Here is a 12,679-nt window from a genome sequence, read left to right as displayed (position 1 = left end):
ATCAGTAGAGTTTCATTTAATATTCATCAGCTGTGGGTCTGACCTGGCTAGCTTGATACATTTCCCTATAAAACATTTTATTCCTCCTTCCATTTTTAGTGGAGGGAAATAAAAGCTAATCTTGTCTTGTTCTGATTTGGTTTGTTGCTTCATGTTTAGGACAACAATTCTCCTGACTCGGAGATACAAATTCAGTTAATCTCTCTGCCTGCATATGGCACCCTCTTACGGACTTCAGGCCCTCATGATGAAGAGCTTTCCAGGGTTTATAATTTCACTATGGAAGACATCAACAGCCAGAGGATCAGGTATCAAAGAGCTATTCTCCTTCAAGCCATGCCAGTTAAAAGCTAGACGGGCTTTCCACAGGGATCTCTGGGCTATGTTATGTTAATACGATGTATCAAAAGATATTTTTTCCTTTCTTGGTCCTGTGAGATTATGAATGAGGGCATTTGCTCTGTGCAGAATTAGGTGTTTATGCATGTCTGAAATGCCAGTAGTTGGTGTAGCTTCAAAGTATGGGAATTTTTTCTGTGTCCACGGTGTCATTGTGATGCTTTAGGTAGGCAACACCTAAAACAGTGGTTTAAAAGAACTCAGGGAATGAACATGAAGGAGAGCTGGGAGCTGAAATACCACCTCTCTTTCAAGAGGTGTGTGTTCACCTCTGAATGCAGGTTGAGATGTATTTGCCTGACCATCAGTGAGACTCCCTGACCCAGATTGTGTTCTGGCTTCCACAGCTACTCCACCACGTTTGAGACCAGCAATCAGCCAGTTACGGACATCTTCCATTTTGTTGTTTTTGATGCTGATAACAACCGGCTTGATAGACAGATGTTCACCATCACTATCACACCTGCCCAGACGATGCCGTCACTCATTGCTTTTGCTGACCATATCACTGTAAGTGGCTACCCAGGATACTAGGAACAGCAGGAGGAATGTCTTAGATGTGAGGAACTGAACAGTTTTCCTGGACTGAGAGGAAGTCACTGAAGAAACATGTAGTTGCACATGCAATCTTATGAGTGCAAAGGGTTAACAAATTACTTGGAGGCCAGGGGAGGCTGACAGTACAGCTCTGAACCTCATCTGCTTACATGTGTTCTAGTCAGGAGCTGGGTTCTCCCTAGGGTGTCCTGTTGGCATCAGTGGAACAAGACTGACTTGCCCCTGTTTAATATTTCGTCCCTTATTTCACCAGCTTGTGTGTAAAAGATGAGCAGAAGTCTGAAAACATCTGGTGCTGTGGACTGATAACACAGCACTTCAGACTCCTTATCAAAACGTTTTGAAGTCATCTCCCTCCTTTCCAGCTTTGCATTCCCCCTCCCTTGCCTTCAAAAGGCTCTCCTCGACAAGAAATGCAGTTCTCGCCTTCCAAGAGGTCAGCATGACTCTGCCAGTTTGCTTCTTGCCCTGATTTCATGCTTAACAAATCTAGGGGAGGATGGGACAGGACTTTGGAGACCGGGCAAGCCTCTTCCATCAAGGCAGGCTTGTTCAGGAACAATTGCTGTGTTGCTGTGCGTTGTGTGCATTGGGTGGTAGTTTTGTCATATGCTTTTGCTTTCCAGGTGGATGAGGGGGGCAGGGTCCCACTGCTGGCTCATCACCACCTAACTGCTGATTATGATGCTGCTGCCAGGGAAGACCTGAGGGTCACAGTTATCACTCTACCTATGTATGGCTACATTGAAAACACTAAGACAGGTAAACTGCTTGGCTATCTCCTCTTCCTCCTGGCTAATGAAAGGGAACATGGGAATTGCCATGCTGAAGCACATTCTAATCTGTCTCAGTGCAGTGTTGGTTGGCATCAGTTGATCATAAAGAGCTTGTAAGGTCAGCGTTACGAGATAAACTGTCTCTGGGGAGCATTTCCTCCTAATTCTGGTTTGTTGAAGACTGGTCTACGTTGTGAGACTGGGGCATTAAGAGCCTTTTCAAGCCCATGTGTTGTATTTTCATCATGCTTTATTTCGGCTGCCCTTGTTACACAGAACAAACTTTGCTAAATCCCTCTAAATGTCCCAGTAAGCTTTAAGGCTGTGAGAGCTGTGGCAAAGCATGGCTGGTAAGGTTCTCTTATCTCACTGTATTATCAAGAAAAGGTAGGACTTACACCATATTGTCCAAAGATGCTCATCCAGGAGACTTGTCTGCTTAATACTGTGTGGTCGTAACAGGAGTGGCATGTATCATTTTACTTAAATCATAACTTCATAAAATATCGCTGTGGGTTGGCCAGTGTAGTGACTTGTTGCAGCAGTGATTGCCTTTCTTCTGGAGAGCAGTGGTTGCTAACCATTACACATCATCCCTCCTAATTGTGTCCTAAACAGTTTTGCAAGGTGAAGCTTGATGTAGAGGTTGTGTTGAGGCCAGATGGCACATGAGCCATTATCTCATCTCTGAAGAAAGCCAAAGTAATTCTGGGACGTGGGATTGCTTGTACTACACATAAAACTGCAGCTTCCTCAATGCCTACTCTAATGCAGCAGATGCTGCTTTCTACAAAGGTCACAAGATGTGTGTGAAAGTCACGTTGTAGGAATGAACATCTTTCTGCACCCTTCACAATGTGCCGTTCTTCTAATCTGGCTCCTTTTGGGTTTAGTTTATCAGTGAATTGAACACCCTTTCACTAGTGATTTTCTGGTTTGCAGGTGAGAGTTTTGGCCCACAGAGTGAGTCTGCTATGACCACAGACGCATCCTTTTCCCTTCAAGATGTTCTAGAGAACAGCATTTACTACTTCCAGAGCGTCCATGAAAGCATCGAACCAACAAGTGACGTTTTCAGCTTTTACACGAGTGATGGCTTCAGCCAGTCTGAGGTGCAGAGCATTAACATCACAATTCAGGTGAGCCCTCTCCTTTGACACACATACATGACTTTTAAAGTACAAGCTTTGCTCACTCCTTTGTAATGTGTGGGAAGGGGATTAAAGGGAGTTTCCTTCCACCCGTCTGCTGCCTTCCCCTAGTACAGGCACATAATTCGCCTGTGATGCCAGAGAACAGCTGTGCATTGCCACCTCTTCCCCAGGCCTTATTTCTCTGGTGTCTTCTCCCTCTTAGAAGCAGCCGTGATGCTAGATAGATTTGGAGAAAGTGGTGTAGCCCATTAATGGATATCAGCACCAGTACTGCCCTTTGGGAGCTTGTGTTTCATTCAGGTGGGCAGCGGTCTTTTCCCTTTGGCCATTTCCCTTTTTTTGACTCTGTACCTTTGGGACCTGTGCAGCGGCAGAACGACGAGCCCCCGAAGATGGTCCTGGAGCCTGTCAGAGTGCACGAGGGCTCAGGTGTGGTCGTTACCAACGCCTCCCTCAACCTGCAGGACTTGGACACCCAGAACAGTGAGCTCGTCATCGTGGTCAGCAAAAGTCCAGAACATGGTAAGTCTTGACAAGCTAGGGGGTGACAGAGACGGGATATGTCTTCGTGTGTCACTGTCTGTGTCTTTATATCAATGCACATAACAGCCAGCGATGTGAGGGAGGAGCCTGGTGTACTTGTACAAAGCACATTTAGTCTGTGTTCGGACCAGCAGCCACAGAAGGGCTATGCTTCAGAGCAGACCTGTTCTTTGAGAGTTGTCCCTCACTGTTTGTGGGAGAGGAGAAGGGGGGGCTGCATGCATTCCCCTGGGAAGTTCCCTTTTGTGTTACCCCATTTCCAATTGTGGGTTCAGTTCCAAAGAGCTGTGTAACTAGCATCTATCTGCAGTGATAAAGCAAGGCAGGGGGCCAGGTGAAGGCTAAGTGTCATATTAGTGAGGGCTGTGCACCCTTTTGCAGATCCCATGTACGTAGCCAAATTCTTACCAGTTTTAGCAATAAGCGGATAACTTCTTTCAGTTGTGCTGGTAAGGCGAGGTCCACCTCTGTGCATCCCACTGAGAGCTGGCACAGCAAGAGTCCCCAGCAGGCTGTCTTCTCCACATCATTTTCATCCATCTGTTGTTTGCCAGGTCATCTCCGCAGGAGGCAGACTGCTGCGGAGTCCCCGGAGCAGGGACGTGTGCTGTCCATGGGCTCATCCTTCACCTACCAGGACATTTTGGATGAGCTGATCGTTTATACTCAGAGCGGTGCAGCAGCACAAACAGATGAGTTTGGCTTCTCCATCACGGATGGTCTCTACACGCAGACAGGGAGGCTAGAGTTCTCCGTGGAGCTGCCAAAGAAGCCACCACCCACATTAGCTGTCAACAGGGACCTGCAGCTCCCAGCTGGTACGGGAAGAGGGAGGAGAATGGTATCACTTGGTATTGCTCTGTGGTCCAGGCTAAAGCTGTCACTTAGCTGGGTTGGTTGAAACTGTGGATTTTCTCCCTTTGATCCAGGCTCTACAGCACAGCTCACAGATCAGCACTTGAAAGCAGCAGCTGTTTATCCAGATGACACAACAATTAGATTTGTCATGAAGAGGGATCCCAGTGTGGGTCGTCTGCAGTTGACCAAAATCGATAATCCAGTTCAGATCTCTGTCAAAGGACCTGTCAAAAGTTTCACCCAGGCTGATATAAATAAAGGTGAGAGTGGTTGGTTTTAGGTAGTCACAGCAAGTAATATGTGGCCGGTTTAGGTAGTCCTGCGAGGAGCAGGGAGTTGGACTCGATGATCCTTGTGGGTCCCTGCCAGCTTGAGATGTTCTGTGATTCTGTAATCTTTATGAGAGGGAGGGATGACTTGAAGCAGGGAAGGGAGAGGGAAAGAAGTAAGATAAGGTTGTTATGTTAGAGCAGAAACACGTATTGTTAAGCAAGTGTTAAAAAGTTGCTCTCAGCAGGAGAAAAAGAATAAAGAGAAAAAGTAATTAAACCCAAATTCAGGAGCTCTGTCAAGCCCCAGACTTATGGTGCCAGCCTGGTTCCAAACCAAGAATTAAATGATGAAGCCTGTAATAAAACCACTTCTTTTCTCCTGTCCCTCTCTCCAGGGCAAGTGGTGTACAGTCACAGGAAAGGGGATCCTGGTGGAAATTTCGCCTTCGCCTTTGATGTGATGAGCGCAGACGGCAACAAACTGAAGGACCAGGTTTTTTATATTAACGTATTAGGTAAAAGACAGTGCTGAAGTTATGTTTTCTTTGCTGCAGAGCTCAGGCCTTTGTAGTTTCCCATCCCATATGCAACTGCAAGTTAAGATGTAATTCTTCAGATGCAGTTTTTATTCGCTGTTAATTCAAAGGCTTTTGAAGTTTGGGGCATGGGGAGAGTTCACGGATGTGAGAATTAGTTCTTTGGCTTCTGACAAACTCACTGAAAAAGGTAGAAAAATTCCCCTTAATATCTTCATACTGTCTAGATCGTCTTTAAGATGTTATAATGTTACCGTCCCCTCGATTAATACCCTGTTTTGGCATTACCAGCCTGGGAGGTGTTTGTGTGCCTGTTGTCTTTTGCTTGAGCACAAGTACCTGCTTTGGATAACGCCAGGGAAAGGAGGACAGGTATCTTAACTCAGCTTTATATTTAACCCTTTCAGAAGACAGAGTACCCCCCTCCATCATCACTAACAAAGGACTGGTCTTGGATGAGAACTCAGCCAAGACAATCACAACCCTCCAGCTCTCTGCCACTGACCAGGACAGCGAGCCAAGCCAGCTCCGGTATGAGATCACCAGACAGCCACAGCTGGGGCACCTGGAGCACGCCGCCTCTCCAGGTTAGCAGGGTGGGATTTTACTTGGTTGGGTACTCCTAGGAGCAAAGCACTGGGGGAGAGCTTTTGAGCCCTAGAGATTGACTGCAGGAAAAATGTGCTTGGAGGCAGCAGCACAGAATTAGGTTTCCTGTTAGAAATCAAACGGTCGTTAGCCCAGAGAGTTGGACAATAGGGTGAGTGGAGGCAAGGCAGCCCAATAATCCTGGGTGAGGATTTATTCAGCCTCTGGGTGAGTTGATGCCCCGTGGTAATGTTGGCTGGTGGCCTTCACAGGTCAGTCCAGCTTGCCGCTGTGTGAATCTCTTCTTTGAAGACCCATTGCAAACCTTCAGCCTTTTTTGTGACCACATGCAGTACAACACCCAAAAGAATCCATCCCCTAATGTCCATGGTAATAGAGCCCACCTCAGTGGACAGACAACTTGCTTTCAGTCCCCCTCTTGGCCAGTGTGTCCCTTGATCCCAAAACACCAGCCTCTTCTCCCACCTGTGCTTTGGAGAGGAAGAGAACTAACTGCTGAGTTAGTTTACAAAGGAAGCTGCACTGTGGTGTGATGGATTATGCTGGATAACAAATTCTGGTAGTTTGGGGAAGCGAGTTGGTCAATCCTGTGAAACTCAAAAATAATTACCTCCAAACATGATCTGAATTTTAGAGTTGCCACTGACAGTACGAATATTCTGCCCTTCTCTGATGAATTAATCTAGATCTATGCTGTCATATAATATGTTCTTCTGACTTACATTATACTCATCTAAGATTATATTTCTTCTCAGAATTAGATTTCTCATTAACATGGGATTAAAGTGGAAATATCTGCTCTGTGTTTTCAAGATGCAGACAGTCCCTGTACAGCTCAGTTTGAGTGTGTGGTTTGCCTCATCTTCTCACAGTTTAAGATGTCCTCTGGCAAACACGTTGGAAAGCTAGGAATAATGAATGGAAGTTATAATAAGCAAACCCCCTGCTGAGAGAAAATTGAAAACTTGCAATATTTTTGTCTAAATTGCAAACTAAACAGAGAATCCTGTACTTTGGAGACCTGAAAGAGCTGGATTAAGGATTTTATTCGTCCTGTTATTTAAAACGTGATGATTCTGATTTCTGTGCTTTTTTGTGTCTGTGATGGACTAAGAAAGACATAGTGTCACAACACTGTGAAAGAACTGTTCTCATGATTTAAATGACCGAAACCTAAGGCGAGAATACCAGAGTGTTCAAAAGAGGGCACAGACCTTTAAAGCTAATGAGCTCTGAGGAAACCTTGGATAATCATCCAGTTTTGGCTCATTTATTTATATCAGATCCTGGTATCGTTTGTAGTGTGGCCAATACTTGTCAGTAGCCATTTAGCATGATAAATCGGTGAAAAACTTTTTGTCAGGGTTTTTGTTGTGGCTAAGAGCAGTAAAACCATCTAGCGCAGCAGTGAGACTTAAAGGCTCAAGTGCTTTTTAAAATGCTTGTTGGTGCCTTTCTGTGCCTGCGTCACACCTAATGACCTGTAAAGATGTCACTGGAAGTCAGAGCTGAAAATGGGACTCAGTCTGTTCTAAATGCAGGGGCACAAGGAGAGGGAAAGGGAGCAGAGATTTTTAAGGCATTTTTGAAAAGAGCTGAGGCCAGGAAACCTTTTGCTCGTACTCAACAATGCCTTGGTCAGATCAGTCCTGCACTGTGGTGAAAATCAAAAGTGTTACATCTGCCGCTTTTCTCACAGCTTCTGTCTTGGCCCATCCCCAACAGGGTGTCCTGACAGTTTGAGGTGCCATCATGAAATTGTATGTCTGGGAAGAAGTCTGTACTTCTTTTTGCAGAAGGGGTGCCATTGCACTAATGTAAAAGTTATCCAGCTGAGTTTTTAGGAGCCTCCATGTGAGCTAAATCCCTGGCTCAGCTGAGGTTCACAGTACAGCCTGAATTGGAGCAGAACAAGCCAAGGCTGAGTGCTTATGGCTAGATATGTTCAGCTCACTATATTTTTCACTGCCTCACTCTTTCTATTGAACATTTTCCTCTATTGTTCTTTTTCTAGGGACAAGGATTAGTTCCTTCAGCCAGGCAGATTTGGCGTCTCGCAGCATTCGGTATGTCCACACCAGTGATGCTGAAAAGCATACGGATGCATTCACCTTTTCGGTGTCTGACGGAACAAATGAGGTGAGTGCCAGCATGGTTTTTTGCCCAAGTCAGAGCAGGCTATCGATTCTGTAGGATGTGACAGGAGTATTTTCCTCTTGCGTGCTTGCAAGAGACAGTTACACATCTCTCGCAATGAAACAAGCCACATGTGGGCTTGTCATTTGGCAATGGTGGGCGCTTTTACTTCCCTTGCTGTGAGAGACCTGACGTAGCACAAGGAAGGGAGCGATCCCTGTGTAGGTAAGGGGGAGCCACCTGTGATGTAGCCTTGTGAGACTGGTTTACCGAGATTTCAGTGTCTGTTTCTCATCTGCTTACCAATTGCTCCTGGAGCTCAGCTTTGATCCAGTGCACTGACAACATACCCAGAAGCACAGTTAGACCCTTGAGAAATGTCTTCTTCCTACTTTCTGAAAGAGAAAAATCACAGCAGAGGGACAAAGTAGAATGAGGGAGGGAAGGAAAAGTGGATGTCCATAATTATCACAGAAAGAGGGAGAATAAATTAATGGGGAGGAATAGAAGAGGTCACCTTCACATGATTTGAGCTCAGAAGGTCACATTGACTCACTACACAAGGCCAAAATGAAGTAACCCACATTCTAGATAACCGTGGTCTCTTTAAAGCGTTACTGTTTCAATGGAGCTGCACTCCTGGTAGACTGAATTCATCAAGAGAGGCTTTTCCTCCTGTTCCAGGTGAGGCAGACATTTGACATCACCATAAATCCTGTGGATGACTCCTTACCCGTAGTGCAAAGCCTCGGGATGACGGTTCAGGAAGGGGTGAGGAAAACCATCACAGAGTTTGAGCTTAAAGCAACAGATGCTGACACAGAGGTAAGGCAGGGCTCCCGCTCGCCGCCTCCCTCCTCTCATCTGCGCCAGCTGAAAAATGGGCTTGTGTTCAGAGAGAGAGATTATAGCGAGTGTCATCTCTCCCTGTGATCATACCCCGTCTGATCGCAGCTTCAAACAAACAGCTTGTGGAAGGCCCAGTTTGTATATAAATAGATGAATGAGTGTTTGAGCAAAGCAAAGCCCTGGCTTGAGAAATGGCTTCATCTGGCATGTCCCTCAGACACGGCAACAAACCTGCGTGGAAAACACGTAGAAGTTGTGATCAGAGCTAATCCTTGCCCTGTCCCACCTTATCTCTGAACACTGTGGATTTGAACAGAGTTTATATCTAACCTTGACACTGAGTTTGTGCCTAGCACAGATGAAAATGACATTTCTTCCTCTTCCTGGGGCTGGCTGGAGGCTAAGCCACTAGCCTCATGTTGGTTCTGCCTCCCTGCGCTGCAGTTTCCCTGCAGCAAGAGAGCTCCTGGCTGCCTGTTACTGCCCAGAGCCAAAGATCCTGCACCAAAGGTTCTCGCTGCTTCCACCCTGACAGAGATGACATGGAGCACGTTGCTTAGAATGGCTGCAGAACTGGGGGACTGCTCTTGTGTTCGTGGAGTTGTCACACGGGCAGGAGTCGTGTCAGACCAGGCAAACGAATAGTTTGGTGTGATGTGTGTAGCCTAGCGCTCCCTGACTGGGGTTGTTTTGTACATAGCCACCTTGGGAGAGGGATAAAGAGAGGGCAGGGCTCAGGGTGAATTAATTCAGTGTGTGGTGCTGTGTTGGCACCTCTGGTGCTAGGAAAGCTGTCTGGGCATAGAGTCCCTCTCCAGGCAGCTGGAGCTGGAAGGACATGCCTGTCCTGGTCCTGGGCTCATGCCTTCAGCTTTGCCGCTCTGTCTCCTTGCTGCAGGCTGAGTCAATTACGTTCACAGTCACGCAGCTGCCCCGGCATGGCCTGATCGAACGCACCAGCAATGGGCAGCATTACCACCAAGCCAGCACCTTCACAATGGACGACATCTACCAGAACCGCATCAGCTACAGTCACGATGGTAGCAACTCACTGAAGGATCGCTTCACTTTCACTGTGTCTGATGGGACCAATCCCTTCTTCATCATGGAGGACGGAGGGAAGAAGGTAAGGGAGGAGAAGGGATGTCAGGGACACCTCTATAGGTGATACTCAGTGAAGGGGAGACTTAGCTGCTGTCACTCCACTGAAGATAAGTGCTGAATATGCCTGTTTCCACAATGCCATTTGCTTCTTACGTGGTGTACCAGCCTTCGTGTGCGCAAACTCACCCCAGGACCTTGATCCTAACAGAGCTGAAGGGAGCAAAGCTGGCAGTATGGTGGGCGAGGCTCTGACTCCCAGAGTAACAGCCGTCTCTCTGAACTTTTGTCAGGTTGTGACAGCAGCACCACAGCGCTTCAAAGTGGACATTCTCTCTGTGGATGACGGGACACCCAGGATCATCACCAACCTGGGTTTGCAGTGGCTGGAGTACATGGATGGCAAGGTAACTGCCACCGGCTTACATTGTTTCTCAAGCTGTTCCAGAAGGAGGAGCTTCACAGGAGAACATCCTGTTCCTTCAGCATTTTGATTTTTGTGATGGAGAATGGGTGTCTCTCTGTGCCCGTGAAGTGTCTTGGGAAAGGCAGAGGTGTGCAGGGATGCGTGCTAAGCGAAGCAACATGGCTCCAGGGCACTAAATCACTTCCTGGACCATCACGCCTGGCTCTTGCTGGCTCTTGCGTGAGCTGTGCAGTGCAGTACAGCTCTGCCCACCTTCCTGGGCAGACATGTCCTGCCCCTTGTCCCTCCCCCCCAGGGTACATTTTCAGCTTTGCTAATGGCAGAGAAGGTGTCGTGTGCCGCAGCAGCCATAGCAGAGACATGGCTTTCAGAGGAGTGTGGCGTAGGGATTTCTGGCTGTGACATACCTTTGTTTTGCTGAAGTCCAAGCAAAACCCCAGGAAGCTCCCTCTTGTGCTTGTGTTTGAGGACCTAGGATTAACTGAAAAAAAAAAAAACTTTGATTCTTCCCAGGAAGAAAGGTTGGAAGTCACTGTAGTAAGAAATGGTGTTAAGAAGTGCTGTCTCAGCTCAAATGCCTTTCAGAAAAAACACTCCTGCAGCCTCAGGCAGTTCAGTTCTCTTTTTCTCCTGCTGATAAAGGTGTTTTCTTTTTAAAGAGAAAGCAAAATATGGTGGAACTGAGGCACATCCATGTGAGGTCATTTGGAGGAGGACCTAGTGCAAGCTCACTAAAGCCGCATGAACTGTCCTGAGTGAATCCTTCCACTTGAGGCTGTTGGCAAATGTTTTTTGCAAAGCCTGGCCTTGCCTGAGCACTGGCACAGTTGATGGAGCAGTGGCTTCCAGGTGAAACGGAAAGATTTGTCGTAGCTTTTAGCCCCAGCTAGGTAGGACTGGGCAGCTTGCTCTGAATTTGCTTTTCTTTGAGCCATGATGTTTTCCTATTAAACAAGCAAGACGTGAGGCAGGATTTGGAGCCTTCCTGTGCTGTCAGACACCTTATCGGGTATCTGTCTGTTCAAGGCCATGCCTTGTCCTCTGTGCTTTTACATCCCCTAGCTTTCCCCTCACAGAGCACTGTGTGACAGAGGGATGGTTGCGCTTTTTGGGTGAACAGTCAATCGGACTTGCACTGCTGGATCTCCAGAGTTTGACTCCCTTGGTTTGGCTTTAATCCAGGCAACCAATCTAATCACTAAGAAGGAATTACTGACGACAGATCCTGACACAGATGACAAACAGCTGATCTATGAGATAACAACTGGTCCCAGAAATGGTTATGTGGAGAACAAGCTGAAACCAGGGACGCCTGTGACCACCTTTACGCAGGGTATGAAGCTGGGCTGTATACTCTTGCTTTTTTCTTTCAGCTGCTTCAGTTTGTCAAGACAGCTTGGGGAAGCAGGGGACAGGGACAGGAAAAGGTGGGAGGGGAGAAGACACAAATGTCTCAAAGGTGTGTCAAAAATAAGAATTGAACTTTGCTGTCATTTGCAGAAATCCTGTAAATTCCTATAGATGCCAACCTGTGTCCTGTAGCACATCCAGGTTTTCCAGACTTGTTAGAGCTGGAGATTTGACTTGGGACAGTGAAGAGGAGCTGTAGGTATTGCATGTGCACCTCGTCGTCACAAGGCCTGGTAGATGTTTACCGTGAGGGTGGCGAGGCACTGGGACAGGCTGCCCAGGGCAGCTGTGTGTGCCCCGTCCCTGGCAGTGCTCAAGGCTGGACAAGAGCAGCCTGGGCTGGTGGAAGGTGTTCCACTAGACCAAGGCAGGGGGTTGGGAACCAGAGGGTCTTCAAGGTCCCTTCCAACCCAAACCATTCTGTGATTCTATGTTTAGCCACCAGTGCAGAGTCAACCACACATGGAAGGTTCGCTCATGCAAGACTGAGGGATTCTCCATGAGGATGGGGAGTAACTACTTCTCACACCGCTGTGCTTGTTCTGATGGCTGCTCCCCCCCCGACTCCCCCAGGCAGGCTGAGGGCGAACTCGCTGCACAGCCTTTCTCAGCACTCCTGCTGCTGCGGTTTGCAGAGCCTGGCACCATGCTGCCTTGGGGCCTGTGCAGGTGCAGGCAGCAGCTCTGCCTGACCCTTCTCATCAGGCCCTGCCAGCCACACCTGGCACCCCATGTGCACTGGGGGGAAAAGAAGTAAAAAAAAATTGGGGGAAAAAAGAAGCAAGAGACCTGTGTTATTTTCGGGCTGAAGCTTGGCAAACGTATTATACTGCAGAAAGTCAGAGAGCCTGAACCATCTCAGCAGTGAGAAGGACCCCCGTTAGGACATGCCAGCTTGTAGAACAGACCTGAAATACATGCTGCCACAGTGAACGGGTATTTCTTGCGTTTCATCAAAGCTACTTTCAATTTACCTGATTTTTAAGTGTGAGCTGTTACGGATAGAGACTAGACAAGGGAATGTCTTGTCACGGGTTGTAGGCTGGCTTCT

General features: G+C 47.4%; 1 protein-coding gene across 1 annotated transcript in view; it reads left to right on the top strand.

The window, feature by feature from the left end:
* Positions 1–12,679, top strand: part of FRAS1 (Fraser extracellular matrix complex subunit 1) — a 173,629-nt gene that overhangs the window by 141,010 nt on the left and 19,940 nt on the right. The window contains exons 38-51 of the mRNA XM_055706880.1: positions 160–308; positions 747–909; positions 1,584–1,719; positions 2,676–2,872; positions 3,256–3,409; positions 3,985–4,248; positions 4,360–4,548; positions 4,956–5,075; positions 5,504–5,683; positions 7,720–7,844; positions 8,526–8,666; positions 9,589–9,816; positions 10,085–10,198; positions 11,401–11,551. Of these exons, the coding sequence (XP_055562855.1) occupies positions 160–308; positions 747–909; positions 1,584–1,719; positions 2,676–2,872; positions 3,256–3,409; positions 3,985–4,248; positions 4,360–4,548; positions 4,956–5,075; positions 5,504–5,683; positions 7,720–7,844; positions 8,526–8,666; positions 9,589–9,816; positions 10,085–10,198; positions 11,401–11,551 (2,311 nt within the window). The remainder of the gene's footprint in view (positions 1–159; positions 309–746; positions 910–1,583; positions 1,720–2,675; positions 2,873–3,255; positions 3,410–3,984; positions 4,249–4,359; positions 4,549–4,955; positions 5,076–5,503; positions 5,684–7,719; positions 7,845–8,525; positions 8,667–9,588; positions 9,817–10,084; positions 10,199–11,400; positions 11,552–12,679) is intronic.

This window comes from Falco cherrug, chromosome 1, assembly GCF_023634085.1.
Source record: "Falco cherrug isolate bFalChe1 chromosome 1, bFalChe1.pri, whole genome shotgun sequence".
Classification (NCBI taxonomy): domain Eukaryota; kingdom Metazoa; phylum Chordata; class Aves; order Falconiformes; family Falconidae; genus Falco; species Falco cherrug.
This window is presented reverse-complemented; position numbering and strand designations above follow the sequence as displayed.